The 21,314-nt window shown below is 34.8% G+C and overlaps 1 protein-coding gene, 1 long non-coding RNA gene and 1 pseudogene across 3 annotated transcripts in view; 1 reads left to right on the top strand and 2 right to left on the bottom strand.

Moving 5' to 3' along the window:
* The window catches only part of LOC149738871 (dynein axonemal heavy chain 8-like), a 35,829-nt gene extending 18,746 nt beyond the window's left edge, over window positions 1–17,083 (top strand). Inside the window, exons 51-89 of the mRNA XM_089875448.1 lie at window positions 50–156; window positions 371–513; window positions 848–982; window positions 1,175–1,297; window positions 1,654–1,867; window positions 2,061–2,170; window positions 2,460–2,623; window positions 2,979–3,174; window positions 3,328–3,450; window positions 3,512–3,642; window positions 3,828–3,981; window positions 4,385–4,549; window positions 4,975–5,201; window positions 5,299–5,417; window positions 5,593–5,696; window positions 5,881–6,057; window positions 6,238–6,405; window positions 6,579–6,707; window positions 6,769–6,911; window positions 7,141–7,286; window positions 7,515–7,754; window positions 8,069–8,282; window positions 8,580–8,673; window positions 8,907–9,041; window positions 9,416–9,568; window positions 9,807–9,981; window positions 10,344–10,494; window positions 10,856–11,096; window positions 11,206–11,390; window positions 11,818–11,981; window positions 12,192–12,403; window positions 12,675–12,818; window positions 13,091–13,241; window positions 13,654–13,805; window positions 14,286–14,519; window positions 15,009–15,161; window positions 15,531–15,720; window positions 15,990–16,111; window positions 16,626–17,083. Of these exons, the coding sequence (XP_089731574.1) occupies window positions 50–156; window positions 371–513; window positions 848–982; window positions 1,175–1,297; window positions 1,654–1,867; window positions 2,061–2,170; window positions 2,460–2,623; window positions 2,979–3,174; window positions 3,328–3,450; window positions 3,512–3,642; window positions 3,828–3,981; window positions 4,385–4,549; window positions 4,975–5,201; window positions 5,299–5,417; window positions 5,593–5,696; window positions 5,881–6,057; window positions 6,238–6,405; window positions 6,579–6,707; window positions 6,769–6,911; window positions 7,141–7,286; window positions 7,515–7,754; window positions 8,069–8,282; window positions 8,580–8,673; window positions 8,907–9,041; window positions 9,416–9,568; window positions 9,807–9,981; window positions 10,344–10,494; window positions 10,856–11,096; window positions 11,206–11,390; window positions 11,818–11,981; window positions 12,192–12,403; window positions 12,675–12,818; window positions 13,091–13,241; window positions 13,654–13,805; window positions 14,286–14,519; window positions 15,009–15,161; window positions 15,531–15,720; window positions 15,990–16,111; window positions 16,626–16,913 (6,376 nt within the window). The 3' untranslated portion in view covers window positions 16,914–17,083. The remainder of the gene's footprint in view (window positions 1–49; window positions 157–370; window positions 514–847; window positions 983–1,174; window positions 1,298–1,653; window positions 1,868–2,060; window positions 2,171–2,459; window positions 2,624–2,978; window positions 3,175–3,327; window positions 3,451–3,511; window positions 3,643–3,827; window positions 3,982–4,384; window positions 4,550–4,974; window positions 5,202–5,298; window positions 5,418–5,592; window positions 5,697–5,880; window positions 6,058–6,237; window positions 6,406–6,578; window positions 6,708–6,768; window positions 6,912–7,140; window positions 7,287–7,514; window positions 7,755–8,068; window positions 8,283–8,579; window positions 8,674–8,906; window positions 9,042–9,415; window positions 9,569–9,806; window positions 9,982–10,343; window positions 10,495–10,855; window positions 11,097–11,205; window positions 11,391–11,817; window positions 11,982–12,191; window positions 12,404–12,674; window positions 12,819–13,090; window positions 13,242–13,653; window positions 13,806–14,285; window positions 14,520–15,008; window positions 15,162–15,530; window positions 15,721–15,989; window positions 16,112–16,625) is intronic.
* LOC149738872 (uncharacterized) lies at window positions 1,802–3,087 on the bottom strand. Its single transcript, XR_016384703.1, has 2 exons — window positions 2,953–3,087; window positions 1,802–2,524 (listed from the first exon to the last, which is right to left on the bottom strand). It is a non-coding gene; the product is annotated as an uncharacterized LOC149738872 (long non-coding RNA).
* Window positions 12,488–20,524, bottom strand: LOC149738870 (putative methyltransferase DDB_G0268948; annotated as a pseudogene). The gene is made up of 2 exons (XR_016384694.1): window positions 19,375–20,524; window positions 12,488–18,831 (listed from the first exon to the last, which is right to left on the bottom strand). The product of XR_016384694.1 is annotated as a putative methyltransferase DDB_G0268948 (transcript).
* Window positions 20,525–21,314: the final 790 nt, after the last annotated feature.

The following is a 21,314-nucleotide window of genomic DNA, read 5'->3' as shown; positions in this document are numbered from 1 at the left end:
ACCGTAGTAACCCGGATGCAGGGATGAGATTTAAACTTGATCCTCACAGAGCAAGGATGGAGGGCTTCCTCATGGAGCACGAGAGCAAACTCGATCTTCCGTCAATTGAATCAGGAAGTGGACACACCATCTTTGAGTTTGTACCTGATGCAAATGGTAAGTTATATAGGAAAAGAACGAGTAATATATGTATACCCATTGTTCTTTATGTAAAAAATGGGCTCCAACTGTCTACCTTACCCAGCAATAAAAACTATATGGAAAACTTATGACCTAACCTGGAAACATTTTATTTTAATATTACATTACAAGTTTACAAAATGATTTGTACAACATAAACAGAAGTTTATTGTTGTATTATATTTCACAGGTGCATGGGAACATTGGTCACAGCGTGTTGTTGAATATATTTACCCGAACGATTCCATTCCTGAATATTCATCCATCCTTGTTCCAAATGTTGATAACATACGAACTAAGTTCCTTATTGATGTGATTTCAAAACAGAACAAGGTCTGTGGCAATTGTATATATTATCCTAAATTAACATGGGATAAAAATGAAAAAAAAAAGGATATTGATTGTTTTTTATGTACATTTCAATTTATATTCATTCATTCATTTTCCCTCGGCAACTTTATTTGTCTGCTATTGCCAATAAAAGTGTTGGCATATTCTTTTACATTAAGTCATGCTTATTCAACTGTTCAAATTCTATATACCATATATATATATCTATTAATATAGATATTATTAATATTGTCTTTATTTTAAAATTTAAAAACGTTCCCAACCGTTAAAAGAATTTAGGTTTTAAACAAAATCTTTGAATATGTTGTGATTACAGGCTGTGTTATTAACTGGTGAACAAGGAACAGGTAAAACTGTCCTCATCCAAGGTTATATGCTTGGTTTTGATCCAGAGGTTATGATGGCAAAGTCATTCAACTTCAGCTCTGCTACTGAACCAAATATGTTTCAGGTGAATCAACATAACGATGCTTTTACCATTTTTTTACAAGCTGTTAGTTGTCTGAAACTTTGGTGGCATCTTTAGGCCACGTTTGAGCATTTCTATCAATACACAATTTTTTATTTTTTATTGGTATGCCCCCTTTTTAAATGTTTTTTTTTTAATTTATGCTTTAGGTACTGACATCATTCTTTATTGCAGTTAACCATTGAGAGTTATGTTGACAAACGTATGGGAAGCACATACGGACCTCCTGCTGGTAGAAAGATGACAGTGTTTATTGATGATGTCAACATGCCTGTTATTAATGAATGGGGTGACCAGGTAGGATCTAACTCACTTTATTCTCTCCAAGCATTTGCTTTGAGAGATAGAATAGTTTAGATACCTTTTCATATTGGTCTGGTGTTGTGGCTTGGTATTTAGGTGCTTGCATCCTAACTGAAAGTTGTCGGGTTCACGATACAGATACTGTTTGCCTTATGTCCTTGGGCTAGACGCTAAACGAATATTACTCAGACCCAGTGCTAATTAGTGGATTGTAGCACTCTAAGTGTCAGGTTAATGAACCAACTTTGCCCTAAATCTTACTTTCCACGGCGTGCCTCGCTGCAGAACCTCACCCACATAGAATAAAATATCTTCATATTAATTTATATACTGCTCAATACTTGTTATAGATCACAAATGAGATTGTTCGTCAAATGATGGAAATGCATGGGATGTACTCCCTTGAAAAACCTGGTGATTTCACGAACATAGTAGACATGCAGTTTATTGCGGCAATGATCCACCCTGGTGGGGGAAGGAATGATATTCCTCAACGTCTCAAACGTGCTTTCAATGTATTCAACTGCACATTACCTTCTAATGCATCTATTGATAAAATTTTTGGTAAATGCTCAACATACATTACATACCATGTATACCAAAGTGACACACATGAGAATATTCAGTGAGTCAAAAGTGGTTAAATTCTGCCATAGTTTTTTAAGAGCTACTTTATGTAATAAAAAACTTATTGTACAACAACTTCTAAAGAGCTTATTATTCTGTGCTAATAAAATACTGTCCATACGTTATTCAGGTATAATTGGACTTGGATACTTCTGTGTTGAGCGTGGATTCAACCCTGACATTGTGGATATTATTGCTAAGCTTGTACCAGCTACAAGAACCCTATGGCAGTGGACAAAGGTTAGTTAACATCAACATCTCTAGCACAGTGATTAGCGTGCCTGCCTCTAACCCTTAGGTTATCTGTTCAAGACACTTAACTGCAATTGTTCCAACTTAATGGTCACTATTGGGTTGTCGAAGTATTCATCCATACAAAAAAAACATAAAGTTATAAACTTGGTAACTCGTAAGCTGGCACGAGGTGTATGAAACAGAACATTAGTGTTATAACGACTATCGTTTTCCAGCCACATGATAATTGAGCAAGTTACATTTATTCATTCATCTTCTAATCTTCCCTCTTCAGGTTAAAATGCTCCCGACTCCAGCAAAGTTCCACTACATCTTCAACCTCCGGGATTTATCGAGGATCTGGCAAGGGATGCTCACCGTTAAAACGGAAGAGTGCCAGGAGAAATCGGATATTATCAGTTTGTTTAAACATGAATGCACAAGAGTCATTGCTGACCGGTGAGTAAAAAAATACAGTTTTCCTGTATTTTTAAGCTTTTTAAAAAAAATACTTTTTTGATCGATTTTGTTACATTTAATTGCAAAAAACGATGATAATAAATGCTTTCAGAAAAAAAAGAAGTGATACCAGTAACTTTTTAGTAAAAAAAGCACATATCTGATATCGGTCCATTGTAGAAAAAAATAATTTTTTTAGACTGGATTATTTAAAAAAAAGTTCAAAAAATAATGATTGTACTAACTTTTACAAAAATTTAAAAAAACGGTGATACCAGTAACTTTATAGTATAAATGTCACATATCGGCCCATAGTCAGAAAAACATACCTATCAGTTGTTGTTATAAACTCCAGGTTCACCAACAAAGATGACAAACTGTGGTTTGAATCCTCGTTGATCCGTGTGATGAAGGAAGAAGTTGATGAAGGGTTGGCAGCATCAGCTACAGGGACCGAACCTTACTTTGTTGATTTCCTCCGTGATGCTCCTGAACCAACAGGGGAAGAGGGAGATGATGCAGATCTTGATGCTCCAAAGATTTATGAACAAGTAGGAAAGAAATTTTGAGTTAACAATTTTGTTTAAAATTAAAAAAAAAAATTAATCATAAAAAACATTCAAGAAAAATGATATAGTTTCCAAAAGTTTAATGTTTGGTTAAACGTTGTAAGGTTACGTCATAAAAGTTGCTTGTTGACTTAGGTACCAACATTGGAAGCATTATCCGAAAAGCTGCTCGCATACATGGCTCAATACAATGAATCAGTTCGAGGTGCAAGCATGGACCTTGTGTTCTTTAAAGATGCCATGACTCATCTTGTAAAGGTAAATACATTACAACCATAGCTTAATTTATAAACATAAAAATAACGTGTATTTGCCATAGATATCCCGTATAATCCGCACTCCACGTGGAAGTGCGTTGTTAGTTGGTGTTGGAGGGTCAGGGAAACAAAGTTTAACCAAACTTGCTTCTTTCATTGCTGGATATAAACCTTTCCAAATCACTCTAACCAGGTGTGTGAAGTATTTACTATTGGTATAACAAAGGTATTAAATACATGCTTTCATTTTATAAAACAGAAACAAATTTGTTACATTTTGCCTAATTTTTTAATTTTTTCTTTGTACTTTTACAGTTAATTATTAAAGTTTTCCACCAAAATTGATGGCTTTAAATGGCAAATTTAACGTTTTTTTAGGACATACAATGCACAGAATCTGATGGATGATTTAAAAGTTCTATACAGAACAGCAGGAGGGGATGGGAAAGGTGTTTCATTCATATTCACTGATAACGATATCAAGGAAGAAGGTTTCCTTGAATATTTGAACAACATCTTATCCTCTGGAGAGGTCAGCTAATCTCATAATTAATTTAAAATATATGCATACTGTGACGCAAACTTCCAACATATTTCTCTTGATAAAGTATTGCCAATGGCCGATGAAATGTCAAAAAGACGCTATTTTTTTATATAAAATGAAATCCTAAAACTTTATTTACATTATGTCTGGTAGTAGAGTAACAAAGTATCCAACATATTTGTACTAAAGCCATTTTTATTTTCATACACATACAGTTTTAGCTATATGCTGAATGTAAGTTTGTTAAAAATCACCTCTAAAATTATAAAACATATTTCTATTCTCCCAAAATACGTCAAATTTGTAAAAAATCTTTGTTTTCAACAAGCCCAACCCTGAAAGCAGTTCAGCAGCATTTACACCCAAAGTATTAACTTTATCCAACACACAGGTATCTGGTTTATTTGCTCGTGATGAAATTGATGAAATAACTCAAGGGTTAATCTCGGTCATGAAACGAGAATTTCCCCGTCGCCCTCCAACCCAGGAAAACTTGTACGAATATTTTATATCACGGTCGAGGGACAACCTGCATATCGTGCTCTGTTTCTCACCAGTAAGTTCATTTTGTTAACATTTTTGCATTACGTTATTAAGTACATTTTTCATTTACTGATTACTTATACTGATATACTAGCAAAAACAGTTGGATGGGCACTATAGAAAAGTTTTGAAACAATTTTACTTGAAATTGCTGTTCTGTTAAAGAACATAAACTTTATTGTAACTTTTTGTCTGCATTACTCGGAGACACCAGGGAAAGTTAATTGCAATTGAATTTATTTTATTTACCAAAAGTATGTATTGCATCATGTAAAATTAAGGTCTTGCGTAGCTATCTAGGTGTTTGGGGTGATGAACAAACCTTTGCCCAAATTCCAGGTTCTATAGCTTGCCACACTGTGGAACCTCACCCATACACAATATAATGACCAACGGAATATTACACTTAAAACATTACCTAACTATCCTTCTTTATAGATTGGAGAAAAGTTCCGAAACCGAGCTCTCCAATTCCCTGGTCTTTTCAGTGGTTGTACAATGGATTGGTTTACCAGATGGCCACGTGATGCTCTTGTTGCCGTGTCCAACCATTTCCTTTCTAAGGTTGATGTTGTTTGTGAGGCTGAGGTGAAGAGACAACTCATACAAACCATGGGGGTGTTCCATGATAAAGTGGCTGAAACTTGTGTGGAGTATTTTGACAGGTAAGTGTGATGTTATGCAACACAACCTATGTTTTCGTAATGTAAAATATGACTTTTACCAAATTAAAGTCATTGTAAAAAATATTTAACTATCTAGATATCGCCGTACAACTCATGTCACCCCGAAGTCCTATTTATCCTTTCTTGATGGATACAAAGGAATCTACAAAGAAAACCATACATTGCTGGATGATTTATCAAGTAGAATGAACACAGGTTATAACTTACATGTCATATTATAATCACTTATCCTTTGGAGAACCAGAGTACTCCATATTCCTTGTTATTTCCTGTTGACATATCATAACCGATTCCATGAGCATGCATTTACATACCCATGTTAGGTGTCTATGTTTCAGATAGCTACTTAAATAACTTAGCTTTGCATCAGGTTTGGATAAACTGCTTGAAGCTGGAGAGTCAGTTGCTCAACTTTCCAAAGAACTTGTGGTGAAGGAGAAAGACTTGGCTGTTGCTTCTGTTAAAGCTGATCAGGTCAGTATCTATTTATCAAAACAGTGGTGTCAGATTGCTTTGTGTAATTTAAAGTTTTAAACTCAATTAACGTATATGGTTTTGTCTACTTTATTTATACACAGAATTTGAAAGATGTTAAATTTCAAAATTACTTTGTGTGGTTTTAACTACAGTAATTTTTGTCTCTACTTTTCGTATGCAGGTATTGAAAGAAGTGACAGTATCCGCCACAGCTGCTGAGAAAGTTAAGAACGCTGTGTTGAAAGTAAAAGAAAAGGCTCAGATCATTGTGGACAGTATTGCTGTTGAGAAGGTATCAGCAGAGTCAAAACTTGAAGCTGCAGAACCTGCTTTGAAAGCAGCAGAAGATGCTTTAAACGTAAGTCTAACATAAACTTAACTTCACATACCTTTTCACACATGTTCAATTAAAAAAACATAGAAAAGGGAATAAATTTTGCCTAACTTTTGTTGTGTAACATATTTTCTATGCTAGCAATGTCTTAAATTTGGTTTCACCTTATGAAGATGCTTGTAATAAACCATTACCATTGTACAGACAATCAAAGCTGCTGACATAGCTACAGTAAGAAAGCTTGCTAAACCTCCTCATCTGATCATGAGGATCATGGATGCTGCACTCATCTTATTTATGAGGGGCATTGATAAAGTACAACAGGATCCGGAGAGGCCAACAGTCAAGCCATCTTGGGGTGAAGCACTCAAGGTATTTTACAAAGTTTTTATGAATGTTTAGTAATATAAAAATTTTAACTTTTGATATTATCTTCATATTTCTTAAAGTTTTGCTGAAGTTTGAGATTTACCAAATTTTATATTTGTCTTAACGCTGTGACGTCTATGTGTAAGCATGTAACTTTCTGAACATTATGTTTTTAGCTCATGTCACAAAGTGGTTTCATGGGTTCACTGAAAAACTTTGACAAAGATTCGATCAATGAAGAAACAGTGGAATTACTTGCACCCTATTTTGAAGCGGAAGATTATACTTTTGAAAACGCTAAAAAGGTTTCTTTAAATAAATCTCTCAGCACACAACATGATTTCAACTAACTCTGACTTTCCTTAGGTCTGTGGTAATGTAGCAGGGTTGTTGTCATGGACCAAAGCCATGGTATCTTTCTATGGAATCAACAAAGAAGTTTTGCCGCTGAAAGCAAATCTTGCGAAATCGGAAGCAAAACTTGCCATTGCTCTTGCAGATCTTGCCCAGTCAGTTTTATGATATATCAGAAATATTAAGAAAGATGAAGTCAGTCAGTATGTTAGATGAGATTATAAGTGCAGTGATAGTGTAGAATGGGTGGCCAATTTTACCAGAGTTAAATTGTGTGTTTTGAAATACAAAGAGTCATCGCATAAGAGTCCATAAGATTTTGGCCATTCCATAATTTATAGAAATCTATGCAGTGCATAGAAGCTACATATATTTAATGTTCAGGGCCCAAGCTCAGTTAGATGAGAAACAGAAAGAGCTGGATGAGGTGCAAGCTAAGTTTGATGCAGCGATGAAAGAGAAACAAGATCTCTTGGATGATGCTGAGTCATGTAGGAGGAAGATGACAGCAGCCACTCAACTAATTGAAGGTGAGAATAAAGTCACTTACTTTAAATCAGTGATATGTTAGTTTTCTCCTATTTTTGACCTGAAATATGGTAGCTCATTAAAGATAAGTATTCTTAAACTCAAAATATTGTTGCTTTCATAACCTATAGGGAATAAACATCGAATACAAATTATTATTTAAATAATTAAGGTGTTTCAAACTTTCTGTAAAATAAGGCTACTAGTGTTTGAATGGTTAAACATGACAGGGCTTGGCGGAGAAAAAGTGCGTTGGACTGAACAAAGTCAAAAGTTTAAAGCTGAGATCCTCGAGTTGGTTGGTAATGTGTTGCTTGCTACTGGATTCCTTTCGTACTGCGGCCCTTTCAACCAAGAATTCCGTAACTACATGATTAAAGAGACATGGGAGAAAGAACTTAGTGAACGGAAAATTCCGTTTGTGTCCGACCTCAACTTAATAGCCATGCTCATCGATGCTCCAACTATCGGTAATTATCACTGATTTAACTTTATGATTTGAGTCTTGAAATAACGACTACTGAAGTATAAGTTGTGGTAGAGACTGAAGGTTAGTATCTTAACATGTTAATGTCTCATAGGACACTACAAAATTAGTCCCTACCTTTGAATATTTTAATACATTAACTCTTCTATGACAATTAATCATAGAAGTAATTCAAAAAAAGTAAACAAAGGTTTGAACCTCTGTATATATATATATATATATTGGCCCTATTGTTTCATATCTATATTTAACATTACAAAACATTATAGCTTGCAACATCATTGATTCCTTATATAGGTGAATGGAACTTACAAGGTTTACCTGGTGATGATCTTTCCATACAAAACGGGATCATAGTAACGAAGGCGACACGTTATCCTCTTCTTATTGATCCTCAAGGTCAGGGGAAGACATGGATTCGTAACAGAGAGAAAGATAATCACCTGATTGTTACAACACTCAACCATAAATATTTCCGCACCCACCTCGAGGATGCGTTATCACAAGGAAGGTGAGTGGGAAAATTTTTATTCAGCTTGTAAAAACTAGTACCACGATCAGTGGCTCCGCTAAAAAAAATGAAGGGGAAATTAATTATTATTTTTTTTGAAATTTTAATTTTAAAATGGTGGTTCCACACCTGGCTGCACCACTTGCTACGGTTATCATATATTATTGCTTCTCTTGTAATATGCTTTTGGTGGCAAAATTAAGCTTTAAACCCGGTATTCTTTATTTACAAGTTGTAACTTCTTTGGCTGTGATAAATACATTAAACAGGTTAGATAAATATACTTTGTTCATTTAGACCACTTCTTATTGAAGACATTGGTGAAGAACTTGACCCAGCTCTTGATAATGTGTTGGAGAAAAATTTCATCAAAGCTGGCAGCACGTATAAGGTTAAATAAACACTTAATTAGATATATATAATATATACATGTTAACTTTAGTCCCTAGCCTAATTATCAACTCACGGCAGGCCAACGGAAGTTGTTATAACACTGGTGTTTTGTTTCATACCCCAAAAACATAGCAGCATCAAGCCTTGTACCCATAATCTGGCCCTATCCATTGTATCCAATGTTCTACTGCACCGGATTATACAACACAATCATACGTCCCATGACCACAGGTTAAAGTTGGTGATAAAGAAGTTGACGTGATGAATGGATTCCAACTTTACATCACAACTAAACTACCCAACCCTGCATACACACCAGAGGTTAGCGCCAAAACATCCATCATTGACTTCACTGTTACAATGCAGGTTTGTAAACATTATATAATTGTATTGTATATAACTATGCTAGTGAGTGTTGAGCCAACTCTGCCCTAAACTCATCGTCATAGGACCCCACCTATATAGAATAAAAACCGAAAAGTGTTTTTATATATTCAACATTGTAGTATTATTACTAATACTTGATCTTACTTATTATACTAAGCGCTCAGGACCTTTTTCATTTTATATTACTTCCATATTAATGATACGCATGACTGATTGGTTATTATTATGTAACTTTATCTCTTTTTTAAAAAGACCATCATATATAACCTAGTTTAAACATTTGTGTGCAAAGTGCACAAATAAAGGTTTTTCCTCTTGCTCTGAAGAGTTTGTGATATGGATGTTTACCTTAGGGATTGGAGGACCAGTTGCTTGGAAGAGTAATCCTTACTGAGAAGAATGAGCTGGAGGCAGAGAAAGTGAAACTGATGGAGGAAGTCACTCGATATAAGAGGAAGATGAAAGAACTGGAAGATAATTTGTTGTATAAACTCACAAGTACAAAGGTATGTGGAACGGGTATATAACTCCAACAACATTCTTAATTTACCAACAAATATGACAAGAAAAGAGAAAATGAAGACATGTCCCATCTTACACCAACCTACTATATGGCAAATCAGTAAAAACTACCAATTTTTAGAAGTTACAGTAAATAACCATATATTAATTTACAGATATTTAGTAATATTTAAATAAAACCGTGCCCTCACAACCCAACTCAACGCACATTACACTACCCAGGGGTCCTTAGTTGATGATGAATCATTGATTGAGATGTTAGCCACCACCAAGGAGATGGCATTGGAAGTAAGCGAGAAATTATCGATTGCTGCCGATACAGAAGTGAAGATCAACACGGCTCGTGAGGAGTTTCGTCCCGTGGCCATTCGAGGATCCATCGTCTATTTCTTGATAGGTAATTTAAAAGTTAGGCCTTGTGGAGTTTGGTCATGGTACATCGGATGTTGGATTAATGGGTCAACTCTGGCATAAAATTTCAGGTCCCATTGTGTGCCATGGTGTAGAAACTCACCCATGTAGAATAGATGAGTTGTCTATAATAAACCAAAGGCAGAAGTTTCAAACCTATGATGTTTGGAGTAGATTTTAACGAAAAATTTGTGTTTTTTTGATTTCTTCAAAGAGCTGTAACTGTACTATATACTTAAATATCCTTCCAGCTATTCGCTCAACTAATCTTACACCTTACTTTTACTTTGTAAGCAATACAAAGTTGATATTTTCAATACTTATCATTAATCAAAACCAACCCCACAGTTGAGATGTCAATGGTAAACGTGATGTACCAAACCTCACTTCTACAATTTCTTGGATTATTTGATGAATCGATGGCAAAATCAACTAAATCTCCCATCACTTCAAAGAGAATCAACAACATTATTGAGTTTCTAACTTACACAGCGTTCAGGTGACATTAAAAAACACCCTAGTTACTTTAAAATATAGTTTTGTTGGCTAAAAGTATGTGCTAAAGTTTTTAAAAAACTTTTGTTGTAAAATGTTTTATAATATTAAGGGTTAAAATTTAAATTTTTTTGTGTGTAAATGATACGACTGATACCCATACTGAATTTGTCTCCTTAAGCAACAACAGACATTGCACCAACTCAGTAGTCACTAATTGCGGGTAGCACTCTGGGTGTTGGGGTAATGAGTCACATCTGGTCTTATAGGACCAACAAAGAAAGTAAAGTTATTATTTTTATCTAACTTCAAATGTTTTTTAAATTTAAAAATTCTGTATTTCCTATATACAACCTACTCAACAGATACACTTGCCGTGGGTTATATGAGACACACAAACTTCTCTTCACCCTCCTCATGGCTCTTAAGATTGACCTGAGGAAAGGTTGCATCCGACAAAGTGAATTCCAATCCTTCATCAAAGGAGGAGCAGCCCTGGACCTTAAGTCTGTTGTTCCTAAACCTTGCAAGTGGATCCTTGATATCACATGGCTTAACCTTGTACAGCTGCAAAAACTACCAGAATTCAGGGAAATTTTAAACCAGGTATCTTGAAGAAAAAAAAAAACTGTAAAAAATACTTTTGAAAATATTTTCTTCATTTCTCCAAGAAAAACATTTTCATGATGATCAATTTTTTTTATTCCCTGATAAGATCTCACGTAATGAGAAGCAATGGAAGATGTGGTTTGACTCTGAAGCTCCTGAGGAAGAAGTCATTCCAGATGGATACAGCGCATCACTTGATACATTCAGGAAGTTGCTCCTCATCAGATCGTGGTGTCCGGATCGGATCATGCCACAAGCGAGGAAGTACATCTCAGATTCACTCGGAGCACGGTGGGTTTGTTTTCTGCATTCTATTCTTTGTACAGCAAATGTTATTTCAGTGGTATGCAAAGCTGAAATATTTCGATTCTACATTTATTTTCTAAAGTGTTTATTTGTTTGGGTTAATTTCTATTCTGGGTGAGGGCCTTGTGGACTTAGAATTTATGACAGGTTTGGCCATTACTAGGTAGGTTTATACTCTGTATCATATACCATGCAAAGCTAAGGTTATTTCAGTAATATGCAAAGCTTATGTTATTTACTATAAATATTTTTAGATAAAAATACTGCTATGTTTTCTTTTCTGTATACAGCTATGTTATTTAACTAAAAGTGTTCATGCGCGTTATAGGTAATATTATTTTTATCGTCACTTGTAAATTAATAATGTCCAGAAAAGCAAGAAAACATAGACAATCATTTAAGTCATCTTCAGATTCTCGGAGGCAGTCATCCTTAACTTGGAGGACACTCACCAGGAGAGCACAATCCGTGTTCCTCTTATTTGTCTTCTCTCACAAGGATCGGATCCAACCGATCAAATATCAACTCTTGCTAAGAAGAAGGGAATCGACTGCCGTGCTATTTCAATGGGGCAAGGTGATTTGTTTATTAATTTTATAATATTAATTTTGCTATTTATAATATTCCATGATGTGTCACATTGTAGAACCTAACGATAAATAAAATTTGTTGCAGCACTTTGTTGATTGTCTGGGTAATTGGCCAACTTTCATATAAATCTCAGTGACAACCGCACTGTAGAACCTCACCCACATAAAACAGAATAAAATACAAGTTCTTCTACAGGCCAGGAAGTCCATGCTCGTCGTTTAGTGAGCACACTGATGCAGATTGGAGGATGGGTCCTCCTACAAAACTGTCATCTTGGACTTGATTTCATGGATGAATTGTTAGAAACCGTGCAAACAGCTGAGAATGTGAACCCAGCGTTCCGAACATGGATAACAGCAGAAGAACATCCCAAGTTCCCCATCACTTTGCTGCAGTCCAGTATTAAAGTAAGGTTTCTAATGTTCACTTATCATTTACTACCCTGTTTAAAATATGTTCTCAAGTCTAGCATTTGGTCACTGGTGTAAAAAATGTGGCGGAAAAATGGCGATCGTTATAACACTGGCGTTTGTTTCACTCACCATGTGCCTGCTTACGGGATAGCTATTCCACACACAGTTTTCTGTGTAAATTTTGATTTTTTTCCGTATAAATTCATAATTTTTTTTTATTTAGATACTAAATATTTTACAACAAAGGTATTTTACCATCCACTAGTTTACCAACGAACCTCCTCAAGGAGTTAAAGCCGGACTTACTCGAACATTTGCTGGAATTTCTCAAGATCAGCTTGATGTAAACAACCTACCACAGTGGAAACCTCTGTTGTATGCCATTGGCTTCATGCATACTGCTGTACAGGTTAGTGGATATATTGAAACTATCTTGTTAAACCCTCATGTTTACAAATAGAGCAAAGGTTTAATGTTGATAATTTATTTTTATTCCTGTTTTGGATGAAAATAAAGAACCCATTGGTGACAATTGAGTTTTTGTAATCCTATTGCTTCAACTACTATGCCATAGATACTGAGTAATTTCTAAAGTATATATGACCATCAGTTTCAAAATATGACAGTTTTTTCTAAAATACATATGTGCTACCATTTTCGCAACATATGTTCCCATTATAGGAGAGACGTAAGTTTGGACCCCTTGGTTGGAACATCCCGTATGAGTTCAACACATCAGACCATTACGCTACCGTGCAATTCCTTCAAAACCATCTGGATGATCTTGATCCAAAGCGTGGTATTCAATGGAGCACTGTACGATATATGATTGGTGGGTGAGATTTCTATATTGATTTGCACAGTTGTATAGAAAATATAATGCATATAATTTGCTTGGGTAATAAAATTAGAGCAAATTTTTCTTGTGTATATTAATGTGGTTAGAAATCAAATTTCTTTGCATTATATGTGGATTGTGTTTAGTTGAAAACCTAATTTTATTCAATATATAAAATATTCACTGTTGTAGCTTAGTGTTGTAGCACTCACACAGTAAGCAAAGATTACTGGGTCGGACACTACTACCATTATAGGCTTGTGTTTACTTATTCAATGTTAAAACAGCCACATATGTAATAGCAACTGTCATTGCTCAATCACCTATGATTGAGCAATGAGTGTCATTCAATATCAAAGCCCAAAGTCACAAAAAAGTCACAAATTCTCCCGAAACCCTCTCACAGGTGAAGTACAATATGGTGGACGAGTTACGGATGATTATGACAAACATCTACTCAATACTTTCGCTGCAGTTTGGTTCCATGAACAAATGTTCAATGATTCGTTCTGCTTCTACACCGGGTACATCATCCCGCAGTTTAAAACAACAAAGGAGGTAATTCGATGTAACCAAAAAAACTTAAATTGTAACTCATGCTGTAATAGCTTTTTTACATAAAAGTTTGTCTCCCACTGGTGCTTGGTGATTGGTGCTTACATCATCACCAAAGGATACCAGGTACGGTTAAGCAAAGCAGTTGGCAAAAATTACCCTAACCCAGTGGTCACAAATAGGTGGTAGCAATCTGAGTATTAAAGTAATGGGCCAACTCTGGTCTGAAACTCAAGTCCCATATTCTTTGAAGAATATACAAAGATTTTTGATGTTTTTTTTAAGAATAATAAAAAATTTGAATAGTTTTTTTAGGAATAAAGAAAGATTTTTGATGTTTTTTTTAGGAATAAAGAAAGATTTGAACAGTTTTTTAGAAATAAACAACTATTAAATGTTTTTTAAGTATAAACAAAGAATTAAAAAAGTTCAGATCTGCTGAGTATAGCTTCCAATTTACTTAAATTATCACAATTATCACAGGTGATGGATGCGATTGATACTCTTCCTCTCACTGATACTCCGGAGGTGTTCGGACTGCACATGAACGCTGACATCACTTACCAAACCAACTCCGCCACCGCGATCCTTGATACGATCCTCAACATCCAACCTAAAGATGCGGGAGGAGGATCGGGGGAGACGAGAGAGTCCGTGGTCTTCCGACAAGCTCACGAGATGCTCGTTAAACTTCCTCCAGACTATGTTGCTCACGAGGTGAAGATTTTCGAAAAATAATTTCATAGAGTAAAAAATATTTCATGAAATTTAGAGTAAAATAATTTTATCTCAAAGTTTCATTACATTCTGTTTAAATATGTTCTGAGCCAGTTTGAATGCATTTTGTCAAACGCAGCAGTTGTATTTATTTTTAACTATTGTGTATTAGTGACATTAATCTAATGAATTTAATTTGCAAGTCATAATACAAGTGTGTTTTCCAAACTTGTCTGCTGTTAGAATCTGTTTTTCATACTGTGCCATGGCAAAGCAGTTAGTGAGCGTACAAAAATACCCAATTCAATGTGATACTGCTACCATTATTGGCGCATGGATGAAAAACCATACCTGTGTCATAGTTTATACCTATATACCCCGAGCAAGGATAAATTAGTCAAATTCATTAGACCGAACTTCAAAAACAAACTGATAGTATAAATATTTTATATATATATATATTTATGTTATATATACATCTGGCATCAGGTTCGAACACGCCTTGTTAAAATGGGTCTTCTTAATTCTCTCAACATCTTCCTAAAGCAAGAGATTGCTCGGATGCAGAAAGTCATCACTTTGGTCCGGATCACTCTCACTGACCTTAAACTTGCTATTGAAGGCACCATCATTATGAGTGAGGTGAATAAACTTATTGTTTATATGCATAGACAACACTTTTAAAAAAGGAAGACAGGGGTAGGTCTAACTTTTTGATTATAGTTTTTACTGATTAATTAACTGCCAATAACTCCAGAGTAGGTGTGTCTACCCTGCCACCCCAGGTTTGGTACATATGTTTACATTTATATTTTATATTGGATAAACTATGTCAATTTTTACACTTTTCATAATGTGATTAGTTCCAGATTACAATCTACAATGGTTGTAAAACTTGTAACTAAAGTTTTTTTAACCCGTATAAGTTCACACGGCAATTATTCTTAAACAGACTTTACCATTAAACTTAACTTCTGTAACACTGTGTTCAAAAAATTTTTTGTTGTTCAGAATTTGCGAGATGCGTTGGATAATCTGTTTGATGCCAAAGTTCCATCTTTATGGAGAAAAGTGTCGTGGGAGTCGTCGACCATTGGATTCTGGTTCACTGAACTTGTGGAACGGAACGCTCAATTATCGCACTGGATTTATGAAGGAAGGCCAACTTGCTTCTGGATGACTGGATTCTTTAACCCACAAGGTTTGAAAGTCAAGACTGAATGAATGTAACTTGTTTTATTCTTGCGTGGTGGCTAACGAAAGTCGTTATAACACTGATGCTTGTTTGATACACCTCTTTCCCTTTTTTCTAAAAACTGGTTTATTCATACAACTACCCTTTAATTTTTTTCTGGTTTGATATTTTAGGTGATTAAACTCTTTTTTAAGAATGCGGAATAAGGTGTCAAAACTTTGGTATTAAAAAAGTAATTTACGAAAAAAAATTTGTGACTGAGATTATTTTTCAAGGTTTTTTAACTGCCATGAGACAAGAAGTAACTCGTATGCACAAAGGTTGGGCGCTTGACACGGTTACTTTGCATAATGAAGTTCTCAAGCAATTCAAGGAGGACATATCAACATCCCCTACTGTAGGAATATTTGTTTTCTTTTTATGTTTAAACCAGAAAACGTGTATTTTTTTTAAAAAAAAGTAAAAATTTGTAATTTTTTTATTAAAAATTTATCTTTTTAAAACCAAAAAATGAGTGATTAAATTCAGTTGGGTACAATAATTCAATTTTTATAAATATTTGGCTTACATATTAATGTTTATCTTTTGCTTACAACAAGTTGTCAGTAGTGCAGTTTTGTGAAAAGTTTTGCTATTCATATTTAAGTTGGGCTTAAAAAAAGTTTAGAAACAATCATATAGTATTATCTAGTAGGGTGGGGGAAGATGGGAACCGTTTTATTTTATTTTCTAATCTTATTTGCTAGTAAACAAAGAAAATTCAAAGAATTATAAAACCGTATTCTTACGACTTCCATAGGCCATTGTTAATTGTTTAAAACACGATCAGGATATTTGGATATTATGTCCTAAAAGTGCCATGTCTTCCCGAACCCCAATATAAATAAAAATATTTTTTTCTTTTTTTCCAGGAGGGAGTTTATGTGCACGGTTTATTCCTGGATGGTGCTGCATGGGATAGAAGGAACTCAAGACTCATAGAATCTCAACCTAAAGTTCTCTTTGTTCCTCTTCCAGTGGTTCATGTGTTTGCCATTAATTCCACAGCACCAAAAGATCCCTCTCTTTATGTTTGCCCTGTGTATAAGAAACCATGTCGCACAGATCTAACCTACATAACACCATTATGGTTGAAAACCAACCAGAAACCATCACACTGGACCATGCGTGGTGTCGCTCTGCTTTGTGACATCAAATAAATTCCACCACTGACTCGGTTTAATAAAATGTATTTTAAACTTTTCCAACTCACTGTGCTGGTTAAAAATTTAAGTTAAGTGTTGCTAATATTTTGTTTACTTTTTTTCCTCTAAAAATTGTTAATTTGCCTTCGTGTTCGAAAGTATTAAATAAAAGTTTTTGTTTTTAATATGTTTTTCTTAGATGCTGCGTTCTAGGTCATTTTTTATCAATGTTTGATGAAGGCATATAGGTATAGGTGTTAACATATAGTAGGATGGGGGAAGATGGGACAATTTATCCGATGAGCTTTTTTTAAACTTAATTTTCACGGACACTACTTAATAATAATAAGGAAAATAATGTTACAGAATTATTTGACAGTATTATCACAACTTTATAAAAAGAATATTTTAAACAGGTAAAAAAATGCGAAATAGTTAGGTGCTAAGTTTAAACGGTGGCAAAATCATAGTAAGCCAATGAAATTTTATAGTTTGCGAGTGTGAATGATTAAACTAGTTTCATAGCTTTATAAAAACAACCTTGAATATTTCGATCAGTCTGATTTTGTCTTATATAACTAGTTTTGGTTTTGTGAAAAAAAAGAGTTATAAACATGAGGAAAGTAGGCAGGAGTCACCATGACTTTTATAGGTTAACTACAAGTTGCCGAACACTGTTAATGTAAATATATTTCACCTTGGTATCCCATCTTCCCCCACATTGTAGTTTTTTAGGTTTTTATTGCCATAGCCCACTCTGACAGGTTTACTTTAATTCAATAATTTATACCCAAGGGGTTATTCAAATATAATATAAGCATACTGATTAAATAACAAGATAATATATGGAAAATATATTTAAAATTTAGTCATTTTGCACTTCGAGATAATTTAAGAGAAGTGGCTCGGGCGAAAAACAGTGTAGTAATACCCAATTTGTAGCAAACATGTAAACTTTATTAATTTTATTATCAATTTTCTGTTATAAAAAGTGCATATGCATTTAAAAGATACCCATTAAAACCAATTTCATACAATAATTTTGTAGGTAACATGTTAAAACTATAGCACTAGGGCAAGGAAAAGAATGTTTAACCTTGCTTTTTAAAGCGTACAGTTTTATTTCGTGATATTTACGTGCATTCCTATTAATAAATGCACTTAGTAATGAAAATTAACAATGAGTTTAAACTGTCCTGTCTTACCCTGTCTTTTTGGAATTTAACACATTTAACTTGTTGTGAGAATTGCTGAATAACTCCTCGTGAGAGATATTATACTTTTTGAATTGTTGTCAATTGATAAAGGAATGATACTACTAATTCCTAATTCGTGGTATCACCCACAAACCAGCATGTATTTTAAATTTGGAAATATTGGGCAGTATGCGCTTAAGAGTCCCATCTCCCCCCTGTACTATATGTTACATTATTCGCCACTTTTGCAGCAAACAGGTAACATTGAAAACTAAAAATAACGTCACTTGTTTAACACGTCATAAAAGGACAAACAAATCAGCTTAATTTCTGACGTAATCCATTTTCGTTATGACGTAATGAAATCTATTTTTGTAAAAAAAGATTTCCGATAATCCTGACGTAATAATGCCCATAGTGAACCCTCCGCTGCCTATATTCACAATAGTGATGACGTTATGTAATTTTTTTATAACAGGGATGAGTTTTTTCATTGATTGCTAATTTCAACTAAATGGACCATACAAGCAAAGTATAAGCTACAATTTAACTTTTTTTCTTTTTAGATAAACACGTTACGACTTATTACTCTGCTGCTCGACTTTTCCCTGTGGTTGACGAAGAAGAGTCGAACTGTTGTCGCAGTTTTCTGATAGGTCGCTGCCCACGACGCGTGCGGGTTCCGACTCCTGATGACCGTTCCGACTGATTACCACTGAACCCCGCTGACATTGTAACTGCAAAATTAGACACTGAAAACCCTCGCAAACAATTTTCGTTTTTGGAATTTCTGTTGTAAAACCTGAAGCACGTTGTTGTTCTGTCGTTTTGTGCACGCGTTTTTAATAAAATCATTACATTTTCATAGTTGGATTTTGTTAAAACTGTAATTGTCATACATGAAACATTTTCATTCGACCTCTGGTATATACGAATATAATAGAAGATAATTGCAAAGAAACACATTCAAAGTACCGCCAAAAGTTGCAAAATACACTGTAAATATAGTAGGGTGGGGGAAGACGGGACACTTTTAGCCCATAATATCCAATTATCCTGATTGTGTTTTAAACAATTGACCACACGTCTATGGGAGTCGTAAAGATACGGTTTTATACTTCTTTGAATGTTCTTTGTTTACTGCCAAATTAAACGGAAAAATTAAATGAAAAAGTGTCCCATCTTCCCCCACCCTACTATAAGAATATGGTTAGTAATATATACAAAAAATAGTGAGTTAAACGAACAAAAACGTCCGATGTCTAGCTTATCGTATGTACCCTGAAAATAGATGTACAGATCGACTATTTCTCCCCGATTACTCCGAACAAGTCAAAAACGACTATTATTTTGACGTCTGAGTTTTCCAGTTCTGTACACCCCCAACTTTTCTTTAGTAATCTAACGAATTCTTCTGAAGGGTCCAATTCGAGTAGTTTAGTTTTACGTTCTTCGTTCGAAAGATGAAGTAGTTCATTTTCTTTGCGTTTCATATAAATATCATAAATATCAACCGATTGAATGAAACCTTTTACGTCGTCAAACGACCAAAAACGTTCCATAGAAATATTATCGAATCGACGTTTTTTTGAATACGGCATTTCATCCAATATTTTCAAGTACTTGTTCGAACTGATACGGTATATATTTTCCAATTTAGAGTTATTTTTCGTTTCGAGTTGTTCAAAGTTTTTGAACAGCTTATCCGCAACTTCTGACAATTCCGTGGCGTCTCCAGATATATTAAGAGGAAAAATTTTAAATGACCAATATTCAAATACGATCAACCGACCGCCCGGTTTTAGAACACGGTCCGCTTATTTGTAAAACTTTGGTCGATTGAACCAGTGTAATGCTGCTCCAGCTGTGATGATGTCGGCACTGACGTCATCGCAGGGCAGTGTTTCAGCAAACCCTTGCTTGTACGTCACGTGAGCAAGCTTGTTTTGAGATTTCGCTTCTTTAAGTTGATTTTCGCTGACGTCAATGGCAAGCACTTCATGAAAGTAGGGGGCAAATATATTGGTTGTTTGGCCACCACCGCAACCGACATCCAGTAGAAAGTTCAATTTTTTTCCCTTCAAATCGCCCAGTGTCTCTGTGGCAAGCTGTGTCGGATAATGAGGTCGGTACTTTTTGTATTTTTCCGAAATGGAATTACTTTCATAAAACCTGAACATATCGGTATTTCTCTTTTAGCAATAATTATATAGTTAAAGTCTAGCTATAAGGCTTAATTACTTCTCAAGAAATTTAACTACGCCTATATCTATATTGCAATTTTTCTGTAAAAACTGATCAGAGAAGTCGCACTGGCATATCAACAACGAGACAGACATAAACGAACGAGTCTTACTTGCGAAATTACTTAATCACGCCTTATTCACTCGGTTCTGTATATAATCCCCGCATGGTAACAACCACATTCGACTGCATGTCTACATAAAAAAACGCACTCTGTTTAGGACAGTCGTGAATAAAGGGGAAGAAAGAAAAAATCTATTATAAGTTTAATCCGAGGAACACGTAAGCCTACTCGGAATATAAACAATACGATAGTGAATCACTATATATACAATAAGACAGCTAATGGCCCAAACAGTAAAGTCGAATGTGCGCGAAAAGCTTGTCTAAATGTTATGTTGTGAACTACATTTACCGGTCTCTCAATTCGTGCCGCCTATAATGCAGATTGTCCTGCTGTGCCTCTACAAGCTTTTAATAGATACAGTAAGATTGGGGAAGATGGGACAACTTTTCGTTTTATTTTCTCGGCCAATAACAACAGTAATAAAAAAAAAACAATTTATGACAACGTGTTTGTCCTGGTTTTGTCCATAACTTGCACTCCTTGTTTTGTCCAGGTTTTTTTCAAGTTCCAAAACTCGTCAAATTTCCCATACCAGATGTCGTGATTCGTTGCCGAAAAAAGACATTATAGTAGTGTGGGGGAAAGCTGGGACACTTTTAGAACATAACATCTAAAAATCCTGATCGTATTCTAAACATTTAACAGCCGTCTTTGGGAGTCGTGAAGATACGGTTTTATAGTTCTTTGGATGTTCTTTGTTTACCCCCAAATGAAACGAAAAAATAGAATAAAAAATAGGAGAAAGTAGTTGAATCACATTGTTATTAAAATAGGACCGCGTTTATTGTAAAACACCAAAAACAGTTGACGATATATTAGGTTTGTGAGATAAATAGATGAACGCAACGA

Source organism: Ciona robusta, chromosome 3 (assembly GCF_009617815.1).
Source record: "Ciona robusta chromosome 3, ASM961781v2".
NCBI classification, from domain to species: domain Eukaryota; kingdom Metazoa; phylum Chordata; class Ascidiacea; order Phlebobranchia; family Cionidae; genus Ciona; species Ciona robusta.
The sequence above is the reverse complement of the archived record's forward strand: the minus strand, read 5'-3'. Positions and strand labels throughout refer to the sequence as shown.